This window comes from Rhea pennata, chromosome Z (assembly GCF_028389875.1).
Source record: "Rhea pennata isolate bPtePen1 chromosome Z, bPtePen1.pri, whole genome shotgun sequence".
Taxonomy (NCBI): domain Eukaryota; kingdom Metazoa; phylum Chordata; class Aves; order Rheiformes; family Rheidae; genus Rhea; species Rhea pennata.
In genome coordinates, this window is record NC_084702.1 from 39,363,897 (window position 1) to 39,384,154 (window position 20,258).

Below are 20,258 nucleotides of genomic sequence, written 5' to 3' on the forward strand. Positions count from 1 at the left end.
TTCCAAGGAAGTGCTAACTTCCTTGTAACATACGATGAAAAAGAAACCAGAGAAAGCGAAAGTAATCGTTAGGTTCCAAAGAATAATGTCAGTACACTGATACTACTTTCTCACGCTGAGGTACTTAATTTTCCTTTTCAATTTTCTGATATTTGCAGGTAATTAAAGTTAAATAGCTATGACAATACACGTAATTAAATTTTATTTCTTCATTTCGTGACCCTGTTCTGTAGATCTGTATTCTGCTCACTGACTGAATTTACTTGCAGCGCTTTCCTCTTTTATTAATAATTAAAAGAATAGTGCTGCATAAAATATTGATCTGTTGCCTGACATTCATTTTTGAAATGTAAGCAGAGCAAGAGGGGTAATACTAAGAACTGTTTCTGGATTTTTCCTTTCCCTAATAAAAAAAAACACAATGCATGAAAAGAAATTTAACTAAAAATGCCTATTTATTTTATGACTTGCTGGACATGCACTGTAAAACTCCTGTTTACATATGTTTATTTTTAAATGACATTATGCCACTGTTCTATAACACAATTGTTATAGGTAAAAACCTGCAATTTCAGAAGCTGAGATCATAACTAGATGGTATTTAAATTATTTATAGGAAGTATATAGTCCAAATATTATTAGGTTAGTCCTATCTGTTCTTTCATCTAATCTGTGAGGTCTTTCCTTCAACTATCTGTTGACTCTTAATTTGTGTTAGCTGTTTGAGGGAATCTCAAGATGCCTCCTGTTACAGGAATTGGACCTATTTACCTAAATCCAGCTTTTCTTGTCTGTATTAGGGCATTATTTCAGTTAACTATTTTTAACTGAAGACCACACTGTCTTTCTAAAGGTCTTCTGTTTTTGATATTGTTCCTTATGCTTCTGTCCTATGTCCTATGAAAAAGGATTTTTTCAGGTAAGCATAGGTTTATTTTCATAATTGTTTTTGGGTTGGGGACTTACCTGATGTTTTTTTGTATATGCTGTAAGCGATGAAAGGCATGGGAAGTGGTTTGAAGCATTGATTCTGTAACTTCACTCCTCTTGTGTTGTACATAACATCAAAGATTGCAAATAGGCAGATGGGCATAAGCAGCCTTTGAAATATTTTCAAAAACAAGGTTTATCATGTAGAAATATTTAGATTTTTTTTTTTTTTTTTTTTAAAAAAAAGACGACCCAAATCCTACAACCTTTAGTCTTAGGACATTAGGATATAAATAAAATTAAAGTAACATTCATAGTAATGTAAATAAGTAAATAATTTTAAAAGACGGTGTTTACCTCTTTGCTGAGCTGAGTAAGCCCTTCTTTGAGGGACTTAATTTTTCATTTTCAAGTTATTTTTCAAGGTCATTTTGAATGTCATATCTCTGCTTCTGGAGGTAATAAAACTTTATAAGAGGTATGAATGTGTTGTGCTGCTTTGTTGTTTGCTTCTGTTTGAATTTTGTCTCTGATAGCATTTTTTATTGTTTGATTTACTCTTCTGTTAGCTTCTTTCTTTCTCAGTTAATGTCAGTTACGCGAATTCATTTTCCATTATTTTCTGAAGAGGAAAAGCAATACAAAGGCCTCTTCAGATCTGTCAGATCCTTCTATAAGGAGGTAAGAAAACGGGCTTTGACTTGTTAAACAGAACTGCAGTCTCAGATTCATGTTCTCCTGCACAAGGATAAAAAGACAAGGAGGAGGCAGAAGGCTTTGCAGCCACATTGTGTGGTTCAGCAGAAGCAATTCTGCTGCTTTTTTGAAGAAAAAATATCACATGGTTGCCATAGTTCCCATCAGCGTGACAGCGAGATTTTCCAAGGCTTGTGGTGGTGATGAAACTGTGGAGTCTAACTGGAAGCGATAAACTGGGAGGAAAGGCTTGTGAGATAACAAAAACGAGAGGAAGCTTTATCGATGTTTTTGAGGTCACTGGAAATCCCTCAGGAAAATCCAGACACTAACTTGTTATTTCAAGGAATTTGAACGAATTGGTTTTCCTGAAGTTTACTTGAGAGTCACAATATAATCTGATTTGTTTCAGCAATTTACATGCCACAAATACTGAGGAATGCCGTAGATGCATCTAGAAATAATCAAAAGGCATTGAGAATGTGGAGAGAGTTTTCTGATATCCATTTACATTTTCTGACTGTCCATTTGCAACAGTTACATGACAGTTATATTCCACAGAATTTGAAAACAGAGAGCTCTTAAGATGTCACTTTAAATTAAAGACAAGATTTTGAACAGATAAGTTATTTATTTACTTGATGTAAATTTCAGTAGCATGCTGAGGCTTACTTTGCTCAGGCTATCCTCCCTGTCACGAAGGTAACTTTATTTAACTGTGTGAGATTCTTATGCTGTCATATGTAGAAAATAGTTGGACTTACAAGCAAAAGATACTGAGTGACGGACCGTTTCCATGCCTGCCTCCCCTTTCTGTTAAAGATCAGTTGTGCAATAGCTCGAGGAGCAGCATTCCTTCTCTTCAGCACCTTTTAGTTTCTGGAATGAGGGGAAAGGTGGCAGGACAAGTGTGGTGGCTTGTTTACTTTTTCGTCGATGGGTTTGGTTTTTTTTATTTTATTTATTTATTTTTTTTTTGCTCTTACATATTTTCTGGAAGATGTGTATTAAAGTAACATGACTTAAGAATAATAACCACTGATAATGTTAAAACAGGGTGACTGATGGTATGTCTGTACTTCATTCTCCTACAGTTTAGCAAATTATTTACAAAGCAGAAATTCCAATTCTGAAAGGCCACGATCCTCATGAGAGGTATTAAATACCAAGGTTTTCACAGAAGTTGCAGAAAGCTGTTCTGTTTCTCTTCCTGTTTTGAGGAGCCTGTAATCTAATTGTAGAAAACAGGACAAATGAAAGCAAGAATTGCAGAAATTGTGTCCTGTGGAACAGATATTACTAACCTTTATAGTCATTCTGTGTTCTTAGGGGTGTGTTATTTCCAAAGGTATTTTGGGATAAAACTGATTTCTGTTGGAGATTAAAGCCAGAAAATGGGCAGTGAAGAAATCAGCATAGAAGAGGTGGTGTTAGCACAGCTAACAGGAAGTGAACATCTGTTCGCAGCAGCAACTCGTGCAGAAGCACACAAGAAGGCACCTTCGTTTCCAATTCTAGGAGTGTACACGTCTTCAGAGATGGTCATGACACACTACAGAGCACATTCTCCAGTAGCTGTTGGAGTCACTGCATCAGCTGTGTCAGAGGCTCTGACCCCAGCAGATGGAGCTTTACAGGTCTCAGGCTACAGGGACTGCTTGGGGGCCTCTCCATGAGGCTTGGGCTGACAGTTAGCTCTCCTGCAGAATGTGCATTGTTGTTCACAAGTGTCGTTAGATAAAGGAGTTAAAGGATGAAGTCAGTAGGCTGCATAGCATTGGAAAAGATGAGGAAGAGAGAGACAGGATATTCTTGGAGACTATACAGCTCCAGGAGTCCCAGCCCCCCATGGCAGTTGAGTTACTGAAGGGATCTGTGCTATGTGAAACTGTACATCATAACACTGTAGAAGAAGGCTGGAAACTGGTCACTTCTTGTAGCAGGAGAAAGGCTCTTATTCCTCCTGAAGACTTGCAATGAGTAAAAGGTTCAGTACCCTCCAGGCTGAGGAGGAGCTGGACATTGCTTCAAAGGAAGTAACTGGGCGGACAGACCCTGTGCCTTGTGGGAACACCCAGAAGAAACAGCAAGTGATTATTGTGGATGATTCCCTGCTGCAGGGGACAGAGAAACCTATCTGCCAACCTGACCTCTTGTCTTGAGAGGTTTGCTGCCTGCTAGGGGCTTGAATACGAGATGTCATGGCAAGACTGCCAAGGCTTCTCCATGTGTCAGACTATTGTGCTCAGCTGCTCTTCCATGTAGGCTCTAATGATACTAAGAGCAAATCTGGAAACCATCAAACAGGATTTCAGAGTGCTGGGGATGATATTCAAGGGTCTGGGAGTGAGGTCATTTTCTCCTTAATCCTGCCAAGGAGGGGGGAAGGATGGCAGGAGGAGCAGATGGATTTTCCAGGTTAACTGGCTGTACTGCTGGCATTGTCAACAGGGTTTGGTCTCTACAACTATGGGACCATGTCTGAAGATGGACAACTGATGAGGAAAAATGGGATCCACCTCACTGAGGCATGCATCTCTTTGCCAACAGGTTGGCCAAGCTGGATAGGAGGCTTAAAACTAGGAAAGATAGAAGGAGAGAGTCGTAGAGACAAGGTAGTCAGCAAACTGCAGCTCAAAGCAGGATGTCTCTGGTGGGTGCATGCAGCTGGGGAAGTGCAAGCCAGGAAGGTGAGATGGTGGTGTCGCTCTTTATGCGAGAGAGCAACTGGAATGTATCAAGCTCTGTGTAGGGTGGGTAAGGAGAGAGTTAAGAGCTTATGGGTAAGGATTAAAGGACAGGCTAACATGAGTGACACTGTTGTGGGAGAGCAGTGGGTGTTGTCTACCTTGACTTCAGCAAGGCTTTCAACAGTATCTTTCATAACATCCTCTTAGGTAAGCTTGGGAAGCGTGAGTTAAATGAATGGACAGTGAGGTGGAGTGAGAACTGGCTGAAAGGCAGAGCTCAGAGTTGATCAGCGACACAGAGTCTATTCAGAGGCATGTAGCTAGCGCTGTCCTGTGGGGTCAGTACTGGGTCTGATCTTGTTCAACTTTCTCGTCAGTGACCTGGATGAAAGGACAGAGGGCCTCCTCAGCAAGTGGACTGATGATAGCAAGCTGGGAGGAGTGACTGATACACCAGAGGGCTGTGCTGCCATTCAGAGAGACCTGGAGAGGCTGGAGAGCTGGGCGGAGAGGAACCTCCTGAGGTTCAACAAGGGCAAGTACAGGGTCCTGCACCTAGGGAGGAATAACCCCATGCACCCACCAGTACAAGCTAGGGGCTGACCTGCTGCAAAGCAGCTCTGCAGAGAAGGACCTGGGAGTGCTGGTGAGCAGCAAGTTAACCATGAGCCAGCCATGTGCCCTTGTTGCCAGGAAGGGCAGTGGTCTTCTGGGGTGTACGAAGAAGAGTGTCATCAGCAGGTCATGGGACGTGATTCTGCTGCTCTACTCAGCCCTGGTGAGGCCACATCTGGAGTACTGTGTCCAGTTCTGGGCTCCCCAGTACAAGAGACATGGAGCTACTGGAGAGAGTCCAGCAGAAGGCTATGATGGTGGTTAGAGGACTGGAACATCTCTCTTAGGAGGCAAGACTGTGAGATCTGGGCCTGTTTAGTCTGGAGGAGAGAAGACTGAGGGGGGGGGATCTTGTCAATGTGTACAAATACCTTAAGGGAGGTGTCTAGGGGATGGGGCCAGACTCTTTTCAGTGATGCCCAGCGCCAGGATGAGAGGTAACAGGCACAAGCTAAAAAAAAAAGGCGGTTCCATCTGAATATGAAGAAAAACTTTACTGTGAAGGTGATAGAGCACTGGAACAGGTTGCCCAGAGAGGTTGTGGAGTCTCCTTCTCTGAAGGTATTCAAAACCCACATGGACATGATCCTGTGCAACATGCTGTAGGGGACCTTGCTTGAGCAGGGAGGTTGGGCTAGATGATCTCCAGAGGTCCCTTCCAACCTCAATCATTCTGTGATTCTGTGAAAAGATAGTACTTACAGCTTTCTGCAAGAGCTGCAGTCCCAATATTTAAAATAGGAACAGAAATCAGTTGCCTGACCTAATTTCTGAAAATTTCACACAATAGGTCTTTGACTGTATCAAAGCAACACTTGTGCTTTCATTGGTTCTGAACAGATGAACAGGATCAGCTGGGTCATTATTTGACTGGGATAATCCCAAAGAGGGTCCTGAAGGGCTACTATTTCTACCGGAGTTCAAAGCCTTAGCAAATTGTCAAAGGCTCTAGCTTTTGCTCTGAAGGTGATGTGTTGGCAGAGGAGCTGGCGTTTATTAAATTAGTGTAATTGTTTGAGAAGTGCTGACTTAAAGGTTTCTGGAAACCCTGGGTCTTGACTTAAACATGGAAATGAAACTTGGTTGTATTTGTTGCATCAGGCTTCTGATGGCTTGAAAACTAAGCCCCCAAATGCCCTGGCACTTGCAAAAGAATAGTCGTGCTAATTTCAGTGTCTTGGCTAAATGGCACAGCGTAATCGCAGTCAGTTTATCTAAATTCTCCTCTCTAATTCCAGTTGGTTGAGATATTCTCGGTTTTATTTTTTATGCTATTGTTTAGTTTTGCTGAGTGTTAAATGTGCTGCTATTCTTTGAACCTGAAACTGGCTGTATTTTGGTAGTAACTGAAATATTGTAGAGTATGCTTATTGCAAATTGCTTTGACCTGCTTAAAAATCGTCAACTATTGTATCATCTTGTTTTCATTGTATTTTGGGAAAATGGTTATAAAAATCTTGATTTTTGTTTTGAAATGTGCTTCAGTAGGGTATTTATGAATACTCATTCTGAGATTTTTCATATGTAAAGCAGAAGATAAAGCTGATTTTCTTTACATAGAGGTGCGTTTCCTTAACTCAATTTCGTACTCTGCAACATAAGGCAGAGTGCAGACAGCTTTTCTTCTGTAAAGCTTGTTTTAGAATCACGTGTTAAAGTTAGAATCAAGTTTCCTTTCTCCAGATCTGAATTTTTTTCAGTGTGAGCCCAAAGCAAAGAGGAGTAGAACCCAGCAGATCGACTACTTCATAGGCAGCTCTTACAGGAAAAAGGTTTTAAGGCACTGTTGTCTGGACCCAAGACATCATCTTGGGCATCTCTGTATACCTGGAATAAACCAACTATCCTACTATGTCATAGTAGAGATCTGTACATGGTTCCAGAAGGGAATGTAAAAATAAACCTTAAAGAACAACAAAAATACCATTTTCATTTACTTTTACATTTCATTAGATATGCAAAATATGGAGGTCCTAATTCTGCAATTTCTCTCCTAAATCAGTTTCTCCTCTTTCTTTTGACAGTACTGTAACAAATTGAAGTAAGCAGTTGGCAAAAACCAGTGTATATTCACTAGCTTCATTTACGAATCTGCTCTGCATCTACTCTTCAATAAGAGGATCAGATTTGGAGTTTAATAGCCAAATAAGTGTTAACATCCTTTACATAATAAATAAAAAATAATGAAAATTCTCTAGTATGACCATAAGTCAAGGATTGTATGATGGGCTCCGAGCATAGTGCAATAGCAAGCATAATCTGCTAATGAGTAGAAACTCTTCTCCCACCCCCAGGTCAGATGGAGTACAGAGCTAGAGATTGCAGACCCTGATTTTGCAGACATGAAATAAATTCAGATAGCTTGGCATTAAATATAAAGTATCATTTTTTTATATTATAGTAAGTAGTACACATCCATTAATTGATTTGTCACATGTTGTGCCAATCCACTTGCAGAAATATGCTGAATAGCTGCAGAAACTGCAAATGAATTTTAAATGAAGATGAAATTCAATTTGCAGGAAATAACTCTGTAAAGTATCATCTCTACTGCTTTCTTTCAAATATATAGAAATACTAAGTAATATTTGGGAAAGATATATTCTTTGAGATCACTTGTACATTTTAAAATTAATTAACAACTGCTAATTCTATAGTCAGATTAAAAATATAATGTGTCCTGGGTAATTGTCGTGGCAAACAACCTTAAAAGGTTGTTAAAAAAGGATTTTAAAAGGATCTTCACTCATAAATTTTTCATGGTATTGTCCCAGGACTGATATATCTTAAAATACTCATATGAGTAGTCTTAGGTTATAGGAGCTGAAAGATGGTGTTTGGCTCCTTAGGATCCTTTACTGTAAGGAACCATGTCTTGGCCCATGTGCACATCTCCAGATTCTGATGGAAAGATCTGCCACTCATCACTTACATTATCTGTAATAGTTTTCTCACAGGGAAGAGTGAGATTGTTTTCAAGAGTGGGCATACTAAGGTGTGAATTTAGTTTTACATTTGTGTCAAATGATTTAGTATGTTATTATTTCTGGGGTTGACTATGTGGAGTTTGAGATATATAAAGAATTAATAAGAGCCTAGCATGCACTGGGATAATAATGAATGGGAATAAGAAAGAGAAAGATTTTGAAAAATCAGAATTTTAGGAGACTGAAGGAAGAATGCTGCTAGAGCAGTGAGAAGAGAAAGGGCTAGAGAGAAAATGACAATAATAGAAAATGACAAATATGTGAGAAAAAGGCAAGAGGGCACAAAATGGATTTTGGAAGGTATGCTTTTAAATGGTTTACTTAAATACTTTCAATATTACAGTTGTGAAAAGAAGACGGATGTATCTTTACATAATAAAAAAATCATAATATTACTACACTGTGTTGCTTTACATAAAAACATAATTGAAGTGTGTGGATTTGGGGTGTTGAAATGGATCCCTCAAAATTATATCTGGTCCTTGCTAGTAACTTTTAAAACACTCTGAATCGTGCATGTCTTAATCCTTTATGCCTACCCAATAGCAGCTAAAGACTTTTTATCTTTTCCTGTATTTCTTCTTCCATCCTGAATTTGTATTTCTGGGAGGGCTTTGCACTTCTCTTTTTTTTCAGTTCCTGTAGTGTCAGTTAAGGTATTTGAATTTGATCTCAGTCATCCAGACTCTTTGAGCAGGTTGGTGTTTCTGTTTTATAAGTAAGGAGTCCTAACTTTAATGAAGGACAACTGGATGTAAGAGATGAAGGAAAATGATGCACTACAAATGAAAAGCAAAAATCAGAAAGGTGAGGAAGAAGGAGAAGTCTAAAATGAGGAAAAATTAAGAAACCTCAGGCAACCAAGGTGGCAAGAATATTGCAATGGGCAGCGCAAATGGTCACTCATTTTCTGGAGAAGACAGAAATAAGACAGAACTGTTGGGATGAAAATGAAACAAGGCAAATAAATTGACTTGCAATATTCTAACAATTCCTTAGGATTTATTGCATTGTCTTGTAATTGTTTGGAAAAGGAAGTGATAATTTTTGGTCCACAGTGATAATGTTATAAAACCTCAACTTGTATGGCAAGGTATACTTTAAACATATATGGAGATAAAAATTTTAAGAATAAAGGAATAATATCTGAATGCTCACACAAAGTCTAGTACTGCAAAATCTAGCATTTCTCAGTAGTTGTTTATAAAGGCAATACATTTTTGGAGCAGTGTAATGGTTGAATGAGGTTTTTCTTAAACATTTAACTTCTGAGATAGTTTGAAGTGGTTATCAGTTGAGGCAAAGCCAGTAAATCAGTTTGAGATAATTTTAAGTAAGCAAATCAGTTCTAATCAAAATGAACAACAAATTACATGAATAAAAGTAGTTTTTGGAAGACATTTCTGCTTCAAAACATGACTATTTCACCAGGGTTAGTAATGTCAGTGACTATGTGCAGGGCTATTGTACACTACATAGGATCATATATGTATTCAGTGTGTATAATAAAACAAGCATGTGTGATTATATAGGTAAGACTAGGATTTCATAACAGATATTTTATTTTTGGTTTAGGGCATTTATAACAACTGAAATTGATTCCTAGTTTTTTTTTGTAATTCATTTCTGTTGGATGTTTTTCTAATAAAAAGTACAAAAGAGCAACAAAAAACTTTGTCTTATTGTACAACCTCTGTTTCATTCATTTTTTTCTAGCAATCAGTTGTATTAATTATGCATGTTTGTACAGTGGGAAATATTCAGTTCTTGTCTGTGATGATGGCTCACAGGATGTGTAATATTCATCGTAGCATAAGGCTGTTGGGAGACAGAACAGAAAAAAGGTAAGAAAGCAATTGATTACTGAGTGGAAGGGGATCAGGGCTTCAGTTTTAGTGTACGGAAGGAGTATCTTGTTTGCTGGACTGATCTCTTTACTTTAGAGTTTGCTATCTTTCAGGTGCAGTTAAAAACCAACATTTCAAGTCAGTATGTAATTCGTACACAGCCAACAAACTCCTGTCTCTCTACACTTGAGTGCGCAGCTGTTGCTCTTACCATCATGGAAAAAAATAAGAGTATACAGGAGGTATGTAACCAATTTTAAATATTTCAGTTTTTCTGTTACGAGTATCCCAGGGACAGCAAAGTTAGATATTAATTCTACATTTGGCAATCCAAATGTTAAGAGCTATGTAATGGTTCTGTAGCAAACTAAAACAAGAATGTACTAGTAAAAGCTATTTTCTGTTGGATATTTATGAACTCTCTAATACAGTCAAATTATTATGACTCTCCCCTGTGGTGTTTCGGAGTCTGTATGCTCTTCTAGGCTAATTCAGCGTTGCTGTCAAACTGTTGAGGGAACTTGTAAGATACAATGCTCTTGATTTTATTTTGATACTCTTTTCAGTGCATTAAGTTGTAGTACAGTACTTGTGCTCCTATATCAATAATGGAATTAGAATGGCTTTTTTTTTTTTTTTTTTTTTTTTTTTTTTTTTTTTTTTTTGTTACGAGGAGTTGTCTGAAGATAAACCTAGCGAAGATTCAAGGAAAAAAATCTTGTTTGGGTTATGTTTAAAGTACCAGCTAGTATCAGATCTCTCCTGTAACAGAACGTATTTGATGTTGGCATGACCATCAAGGTGAATGCAACATTGAATGTTTATCTAATAGACCAATTTCTCCTCTAGCAGCGCATTTTGTATATGGAACAATAAATCAGTTATTTAAAACGGCTATGTTCCCAACTTGTTACTTCAATTCCTCTTTTTTCTTTGCGCCTAACCCTCCCAAAATAGAAGCAGCACTGTTATGTATGTAGCAGGACTAATTATGCATGTGGCTTACGGCATCTCTTCCTGTGATGGTGTTCCTAAGATCACTTGATGCTTTACTTGCTTTACTGCAATATTTTGAAACAATTTGTCATAAACTATGTACCTGACATTTGTAATATACTGAATTGCACCAATGTAACTTGTTGTTGATATGTTTTTAATATTTTGCTTATTTAACTGTAACTTATCAAAAGCTACTGTATTATGTGCTAGTTCAATGAACTGTATGCTTAGTTGTTGTAATGTGTAGAGTTTACATATTGTACTCTTAATTACCAAAATTGTATTCACTCTGGAAGTATGATTAGTATTTTGTATCAACAGAAAATACTGGTAAAATTAGCGGAAATTATAGCCCATAATCATTCTGTTACATAATTTTCACGAAGCCAAAAAAGTGTCATGATTAGTTAGTTAGTGATTAATTGGTATTGAATGATGTGGCAGTCTACTTGGAATTAATTTTTTGTGCTAAATCTTGAAAGCTTTATGCCTTCTGACTATTTTGTACTTCTTCCTAACAGCAGATTAAAACTAAAGCAAGTTAGTCTTTTCATCCAGCAAACTCTACATCATTGTGTGTGTGTATATGTATGTATACACACAATATATATGCACACAAATATGTATGTATATACATATATATGTCCTTCTTCCTTTAAAAGGTTTATTTCATTTGAGTACAAAATAGAAACATCTAAGTTTTCTTTTACAAGTTATCTTGTAAACAAGTGGCTACATTGTCTAATACTGGCAAGCAAAATTACTTTAGTTAGCATCAAAATTTCCCACGGGCTTGTAATTAACATAGCTCTAGATAGAATTTGTTTGAAAGAAAAAGTATTTCCAATATTTAAGGAAACTTAAAATTTGTAAATTAGCATTGGCAATATTTCTATTGTTCTTAATTAGGACTTTCAGATACTTAACTACCTTTTAAGTTTACAGGTAACTTGCATAGCTGAGATCTAGATTTAAAATTACTGGACTGACAAATGTCATTGAGAATAGCTACTGTTAGAATCTAAAAGAAGTTAACATGGTGGTCTACTGTGATTCATCTCCTTAATAGCTTTTGTTCGTTTCATAATACTAGAATCAAGTAATTCTTATATTTATTAATAAATAAATATTTTGAAATGATCTTCTAAAGCAAGATGATATTTAACTCTCAGAAAACAAAAGCTGATCCAACTCAACATGGGTAATTACGTATTACTACAGGAAAGGTAGTAAGCTTTTCTTTGCAAAAGCTGCACAACAGAGGCTATCTGAATACACCCTGCAACTAGGTTGAAGATAAACTGCTTTTGTAAGCGTGTCTCACTGGTTGCCAGCACCCTGTACAGGGGGTGCACCCATTGGCTTATGTCTTCATTCTTACCAATCAATTTACAGCTGTTTAGTGCCTTTGGAGGAATTCAGAATGTAGCAGTGTTTAAGTTTATTCCAAATTTAAGAATGTCAGTGCTAAGCCTTTTAAAACTGATCTAAGAGTAGTAGTCCAGACAGGTCTACTGAAACAGATTGAAAGCTCATTCGTATATTCATTATGTTCTAGTATCCGCTGCAGGTGTTCATGGTCTCCATCAAATAAGGAACGTTTTGATGCCTGATATCTCTCCACTAAAATGATTCCCAGAGCAAAAAATTGCTTGTGCAATTGCCTTAATGTAGAGTATACCATGCCTTTCCCTTTTTTCTCCAGCAATGCTACTTCACTTTGGTTTTTCAAGGATGATGTGAGAATGCCATAAGTGACATTCTGCCCAGTGACACTAGTGTCACCTCAACACTAAATCAATTGTATTTGGAACAAAATTGAGCCCCTGAAAACGCGGCTCAGAGATTTGAAATGTAGATGAAGAAACTTTCCCAGAAGCTTGTATACTTCTGTAACAATGCTGATATCGTATGTTTTTATGCTAAAAGAATGTAGTTATTTTAGAAGCTGAATACAAGACGAATGAGAAATATTGAAATTAAAGTGGGATTTGCATATTTAGTTTTATTTCTGTTAGTGTGCTAGGACAATGTTGGCATACTTACCCTTTGTTAGGGCTGCTATCTCATTCATGCCCAGGATGAATACCTTCTTAATGTATGCAGCTCTTTCTTGTGCTCTGTTTTGTCCCTACCGCATGATGTTTGATCTGACCTGCTTCTCAAAGACAAAATTGTCAGGTTCTCGGAAGTGCTTCTGCAAATGTTACAGTACCACAGAGTTTCATAAACATCAGTGAACTCTTAATAACCTCTCTGAATTAAGTTAGGGTTGCTATTCCCAGCGTAAAGGATAGTGCATCGGGGTCCAGAAAAATCGAAGTTAAGAATGACCAATTAAATTGGCACCAAGTATAGGTCACTAAGCTTTTTCGGTGTGCGGAGTCATGGTTTTTTGATTAAAGTCAGCTCCTGCTGACTTAGTTTCACGTGTGATTGCACTATACATCTGCACATGAAGCCGAATAGTAAGCCATGCAACCAGAAAATGAAGAACCTTCAATTAGGAACTACTGGAGATAAGTTTGTTTAATTAGTCTTATGTAATATCACTGGGGGCAGACAGGCATGAAATCCAGTCTCCAGGATAGCAGCCCAGCTGCTTTGAACATAAGACCCTTCTCTTTCTAAAACCCTGCCTCAAGGTATTTTAATGCAATCACAAAGAACATAGTTCTTTGTTTTATTGCTGCTTGTTGACTGAGTCATGGTAATTGATCATAGTCCATTGCTAAGATGAAGTAAAATCAGACCTTACGTTAGTGCAACTGAGGCTGTAAGACGCGAGCAAGGGGGACTGAAAAATGAGTACGGAATGACAGCAGTTGGATGTGTCTCTACTGGCTGCCTTTTTTAGCATGTTTTTTATTCATTTCTGCCCTCTGTGGCCTCACTGGTTTTGGACAAACTAAATTTAATCAGCATTTTTAATATTAGCCCTAAAGTATAAAAGCTGGAATAAGTGATTCGTCTGTTATTGCTTACTAAGAAGTTGAAGTTTTTGTCTCCCCCATTTTTCTGCAGACGATACTTCGTCCACTTCAAGCTTTATGTTCTTTCCAGCTTCAGCATGGTGCCCAGATCCATCACAGCAAGGAACATCTTCTCAAAAATGGTCTGTATGACAAGCCCATGCCAAAGAATAAACGCAAACTCAGAAGAATGGAACTTTTGGTAAATAATGTTAAAATCTAGGAAAACTGTGCTGATAATATCGTGAGATTTATTTGAAGCTAGGAAACAAATGAGTCTGGATTTAATCCAAACAGCAGATTTTACTGGATGAGCCTTTTCATTTTGCAAAAGGCCAGGTGCTTTGTTCAAATGTTAAAAGATCGTTGCTCTTATTTTTCTATAGAAGAAAAATTTCTGTGAAAAATTTAGAATTATGTTATCTCTTGGGTGAAAAGTGTGATCCTCAGTATGACTGGATAAATATATTTTGGAAAAGCTTTTATCAGTACTGAAAGACATGGAATTTGAACATAACGCAATGGTAAGGCTTCAGCATTTAGAAGTACATTGAATTTCTATTGGAAAATTTTAATATCTAATTACAGTAGATTTTGAAACTGTAATTCCTTATATTATTTAGTTCACCTGAACATAAGGCAGTATTTGTATAATTTTTCAAAACTTTTGAGACTTTCTTAAATAATCAGAATTTCTTTTCGTAAATTTATATGCATCTTACAATGCTGTCAGATTGAGTTTGTGTCTCTGACTTTGTTAGGGTGAGTTCATATACATATTATTGCCAGAACCTGAACCCTTCCGATTTAGATTAACGGGAGGGGAAATGGAATGCAGAGATATGATTGTTGTAATTATAGCTGAAGTTCTTCACTTTCTACTTGAGCAAAAACTGTTTTTATCTGCATAGGAAAGGCAAAATACCGATGATATATATATATATATATATATATATATATATATATATATCCTATACCTATCTTAAAAACAGTTATGATATTAAAAGGATTAAACAAGCCCAATGTGAACAGCCCATTCAGAAGTATCACTCGGTGGAAAACAGTTATTTGTAGATACAAGTTGCTAACATGTTTGTAGGTACATTAGATTTACATGTGTTCTTTACCTAGTTTTTCCTCTTCTGTCCGAAATATGACTATACTACTACTTAATGGGAAGCACTAGCAAGCAAAAGGATTGGGTATTTTTGTGAGCTCTGTGAAGTAACGTTTTATGATCTAAAGGAAAGGAAAGTTGAAATAAAGGCTTTGACATTCTTTTCTCTATGTTCATAAATGCCTCCTTCATGAAACAGATTAAATGCTTAATATTTGCCTTTACTATCAGTTCCACTCTAGGTAACAACATAGAGCTAATCAGGTTCTAATTCATCTTAGACCACAGAGATTTTGATTTATGACCAGCAAAGAAAGAAACTATAGAAGTAGGGGTGTAAACAAAGCTCACTAATATATTAACGTGAATGTATTTCTGCAGTTAACAGGAGAGGTCAGAATTAGTTCAGAGATCAGCTAATAAGTTTTAGTTAACCCTAAGCTGACAGTGACCTTTCGTTTAGGCATAGATTAACAATTTGATTTGTCTGACTATGTTAACAAAGTTTATATAACCTTTTCTCCTCTTCTGGTCTAGATAAATCCTGTATCTTTCACTAATATCAGTAAACCTGAATTAGTTTTGACAAATCCGAGGCAAACAGTCTAATGTGATTAATTGTAGTATAGATGCCCTCTTCACTGGAACAGAGAAAGGGCACAGTTATTTCTGTAGTGGAGCACAGTGCAGGAATCGACAAGCTGAAGTTACAGTCTCCTCCTGCAGCTTGTGTGTGCACGGTGTTGTGTGTGGTGCTGCCTCCTGCTCCGGGGCTGACATGGCAGATGCTGGGCTGCAGGTCTGTTTCCTCTCTGCTCCAAGACATGGTATAGACATGTCCAAGCATTCCTGGCAAAGGAAACTAGGGTATAGGGCTTTATTGTTAATGCTACGTTTACCTTTTTGGAAGAACTTCACACTTAATGTTGTATCTGTTAATTTGATTTGCCTTGTTTTAGGCCCATCTAGAACAGTGGGGCATCCTTAGATCTGTACTGTGAAGGTTATTTCCTGAACAGAAGGTGAAATAATGTCTTTTTATAAAACGTGAACTTGTATTATGAAGAACAAAAAGAAATTTATTTTACTGCCTGGGCATCAGACATCTGCAAAATGCCTTAGAATTACAGGATCAAAAAAATAGTTGCCTTAATTGAGTTATAATCCTGCATTAAGTACTTTAGTGTGCACAATCTGTGAGTTCAGAGGCTTCATGTCATTCAGCAAAGGACGAATTTCACAGTACTCATAAAAGCAGACTTTACTAATGTGAATAGTCTTGACTGAGGCTGTTCATTATTTTTTCCTGTGGCTAACAGGATTTGTTGTATTGAAGTGCTGGACACATGGAAGCCTTTAATTGCTAATCCGTTATGTTGTACAGTACCAGAAGATCAATCGCTATGCAATAGTTGCTGAAGGAATGAAAAATAATTCACTGTTAATCTCTAGGCATTGTATTTTGGGGGATTTTTGCTGTCCCGTCTAGCAATAATAGAATGACCATTTAGGTGCAGCACAGTAGTCATATGAAATTCAATCTCAGTTAAGGGATTTTTTGATGCTATTAAAAACATTTTTTAAAAAACCTTTTGATGCAATTGTGTGGCTTTAAAAACCTATATGCGGTATAAAAACATATTTATAAGTTTAGAAAGTGTTTTCAGGTTAGAGGATTCAGAATTTACCTCTAAATTATTTCAAAGAAGTGGGTACTCCAAATTCCAAACTCTGAGTGAGAAGTTGTGTTTGAAGAAGTAGCACTCTTTGCAAGCATTTTTATGAGAATGAATTTAATTAGCAGTTTTATTTTGTGCTTTCATGGTCTATCTGTTTCACTTTTCACTTAAAGATTAATGAGTCAAAAGCAGCAGTCTGACAAGATACTGATTGAAAAGAATAATATATTTGCTTAAAATATTTAGTCCTTTGTTCCTGTCCACTTTGTACCTCCAAATATTGAAATCTGCCTTTCCAGTACTACTGTGTCATGCTTTGAGGAATCAGTGACATGGATGTGTTTCTGAGCACATGTAACAATTTTGCAAAGGTGGGAATTCTAAAATCTGCATATTTTCATGATCTGTAAGAGGAAGCTTAAGAAAATGATAAAGGAAGAAATCTTTCAGATTAAGAACACAAAAAAAGCTTTTACTTAGAAAGCTTCAAATTAAATGTTAACGCTGGCCCAGGACAAGCAATTTTTCTATCTTCAGAATTCTACTCTCATTACTTCATAACCCAATTGAAATTCCAGCCAGAAGATGGTGTTGAAATACTACCAAGCAATTTCCTTTTGTTAATTTTCTGTTAAGTTTAAATAAATAAATAAATGTTTAACTGACTTTAGAAAGGACAGAAATTATTTTTAGACTGAGGATTTTCTTCTGAACTTAGATTAAAAATTGTTCATGTTGTGTTTTTTGAGTTTTTCTGTTTTTACAAAATTAATTAAAACATGAATTTTTAAAGGTGTAATGGCTCATGGTTTTCTTTTGAGGCTCGTTTATTGTACCTACATACATGAATGCACATAAATTACGAGTTTTTTTTTTGTTGTTTTGAAACCATAAAAGATTCAATTTACTATAATCATATACCACTGCTTCTGCACTGAATTGAGTTAGTTCACTTATGCTGATATCACAAGGCTGTGAGCCAGATCCAGTGCTGCACCTTTTTTTGCACCACTCACTCAGGTAAAGAAGAGATGTGGCTTCTCTTGTGCCTTTCTAAAGAAAAAGGTTCTGTTATCCATTGAAATCTGCATGAAGAACAAATTTCTCTGACTGTAGCACTCATACATTTCAACTTTAGAACTTCCTTCTTGCTTTCTGTGCTAGTTCGTCTTGTGTTTTCTACCCCACAAACCTGTTTGTGTTCCACTATTCTGGCATTGCCCAAGCGCCGCGTTTCCAATGCGCTTTCCTGCTAGGAGAAATGATCTGTGCCTCAAGTTTCTCACCCTTACCCTTTCTTCCCCAAAACTCTTGCCTTCAAGTTCCAGCAAAGCTGGTTCTGTCCTTGTGTAGCTTTTTCTTGTGTGCTCCCTGCTCCAAAACCTGCACTCGAGGGACTGCCATACTTCCTTAGCTACCGGTCGCTTCCTTGTGTCCCTTGTCACAATCTCTCCAAAACCCTAGTATTTCATCTTCTGAGAGCTTGCCTTTTGAGAGGGTGGGGAGTGGAGGAGCGGAGAAGAGAATGGGGTAAAGAGAAAAGTTGATTTAAGGATTCAAATGAAGTTGCTTCTGCTGCTGTGATATGGCTGGTAGAAAGCTTGATACTCATCTCTATGGCTTGGTGTTAATGCCAGGGCTGTGCTAACAGCATGCTGCTTTGTTCTACCTGTTTAAAACATACTAAAGTATTATTTGGACCCCTTGTTTCCTGAAAGATGCTTCTCAATTTTCTGTGTGAGAAGATGCATTTACCACTAAGCAACAGAAAAATTGCTGTGCATCTGGGGCAGTGATGCTTATAGCACAGTTGTTGCTTATGTTGATGTATTTATACAGCACTTGGTCTGGGTGGACTGTGCTTGCCTGCATTCTGTGCGTCTTGTGTCATGGAAGTAATAGGCAGCAGATGCTCAGTTGGAAGTAGCTTTAAACTGTTCTGTCTGCCTCTGTAAATTATAACTAAAAACCTTAATAGTTGTAGTAGACCATATGCTCTGCTGAGCCCTAGTGTAAGGATAGGTAACAAATTTTACATGTTACGGCTGACCTGAAACTGGGACTTTCTCTGACAAGTGAAGGATTCTTCAACCAAGCAAAGTTAGTTAGTCTTGAATGTTGGGATTAAGCTTTAATAAAGACATACATCCTAGCGTATATAAATATTTTAAGCCTTCTAAGACAAATGTACTCCTTAATGAGCTAGAGTAGCAGAGCAACCTACAGAATTTGGCAAATTAATAATATATATATAAGTATATATGCATACATATGCATATAACATTTCATATGTTTACAGTACATGAATTATTATTAACGCTAGATTTGAGATTTTAAATAGCTTTTTAGAATTAATTTCCCTCTGTATTAAAGGATGGTTATTGATTCTAGTTTCATGTCTTCCTTTCTCTGCAGGAGTTCTATGAACATTTGAATATACAGCAGATGGTTAGACGAAAGGCATAATGTAAACTTTTTTTCTTTTACGTGGGTGTGTTGAAGAATGGGCCATATACTGATTGTGATTAAGCATTTGCTGAACCAAGGTCTGTATTTGAACCTTTTCTATAATTGTTAGTAGTAGGTAATAAGAAAAAGTGACACTATAGTATATTAAGTTATGATAGTTTATTACACTGGAAAATCATCTCTAAGGGTTTCTTGATTTTGCATAAAATCCAGTTGTCCTGTTCTTCTCAGTGCTGGGATTAGATGAGATGGCTTAAGTCTGTACTGGATGTGCTAGTGTATACCAAATGTGGAATTGATATTGTGAGGAAAACTGAATTCAAATGAAAATAATTTATGTAATTTTCCCTAGAAAGGCTGTGTGGGTTTTCTGTTTGAGTAAAAATGTGTATGGAGCAGGGTTTTATTCATCATCTTATTTGAATATAATGAAATTACACAGAACTGGAGTATTGTCAGTCATTGTTTCATTCTGTATTGCATTAATAATGGTATTTGTTAATGGGAGGTGAAGACAGTCAGGTTTTAGATGAAACATTGAATACTTTCTGTGACCTTTACTCAAAATAATTTTGTTTTTGAACAGATATTTGCTAGTAGAGAAAATACGCATTTTGATTGATCTTAAAATAGTTGCTCGGTTCTTGTTCTGTTTTGCTTTACCCATCTGCTTCCTTCCAAAATAGGCAGCCGTTCTTTTCTCTGTGACTTTGCTTGTCTCCCTGTGATCAATGAAAGTTTCACATTCTGTAGGGCAGACTGAACTTCTGTATCTTCCTGAGAAATGAACTCACCCCTACTTCTCCATTCAGACACCAATCATGTTTTTCTTTTAAACCCCAAGGTCACAGTGGGATCACAAATGATGTTTTAAGACCTGTTCAGGTGTTGTTGGGGCACTGTATGTATTTGATATGAAGAAAGAGGACAGCTTGAGTGTACGTTTCTGTGCACTTTCTGTTCAACAGAGGTTTATTAGAAATGGGAGGAATGAAAATGTTGGCCTTTGTCAAATGGTAAAGGACAAAATATGAAAATGAACTTTTAAGGTACAGACTTTGTACCTTGTCTAGGAACATGTAAAGGGAGATCCTCATTTATGTGCCCTTCACAAGGTGCAAGGAGAGTTATAGCCCTTCTATTGAAGGAAAACAGGAACGGTTCCTTCTCCGCATCTCTGGAGGCATGTGACACTTCAAAGGGGGCAGGAAAGGGGCATGAACACTCTGAAACTCAAACTTCTTGTAACACTGTACA

At 37.1% G+C, this 20,258-nt stretch overlaps 1 protein-coding gene across 2 annotated transcripts in view; it reads left to right on the top strand.

The window, feature by feature from the left end:
* DTWD2 (DTW domain containing 2) overlaps positions 1-19,007 on the top strand; it is a 75,629-nt gene extending 56,622 nt beyond the window's left edge. The window contains exons 5-7 of one of the 2 annotated variants that reach the window (XM_062599622.1): positions 9,879-10,007; positions 13,789-13,938; positions 18,948-19,007. In XM_062599622.1, coding sequence (XP_062455606.1) covers positions 9,879-10,007; positions 13,789-13,938; positions 18,948-18,998 — 330 coding nt within the window. In that variant the 3' untranslated portion in view covers positions 18,999-19,007. Of the gene's footprint in view, positions 1-9,878; positions 10,008-13,788; positions 17,228-18,947 lie in introns of those variants that run through there. The other variant, XM_062599623.1, reaches the window with a different exon arrangement.
* Positions 19,008-20,258: the final 1,251 nt, after the last annotated feature.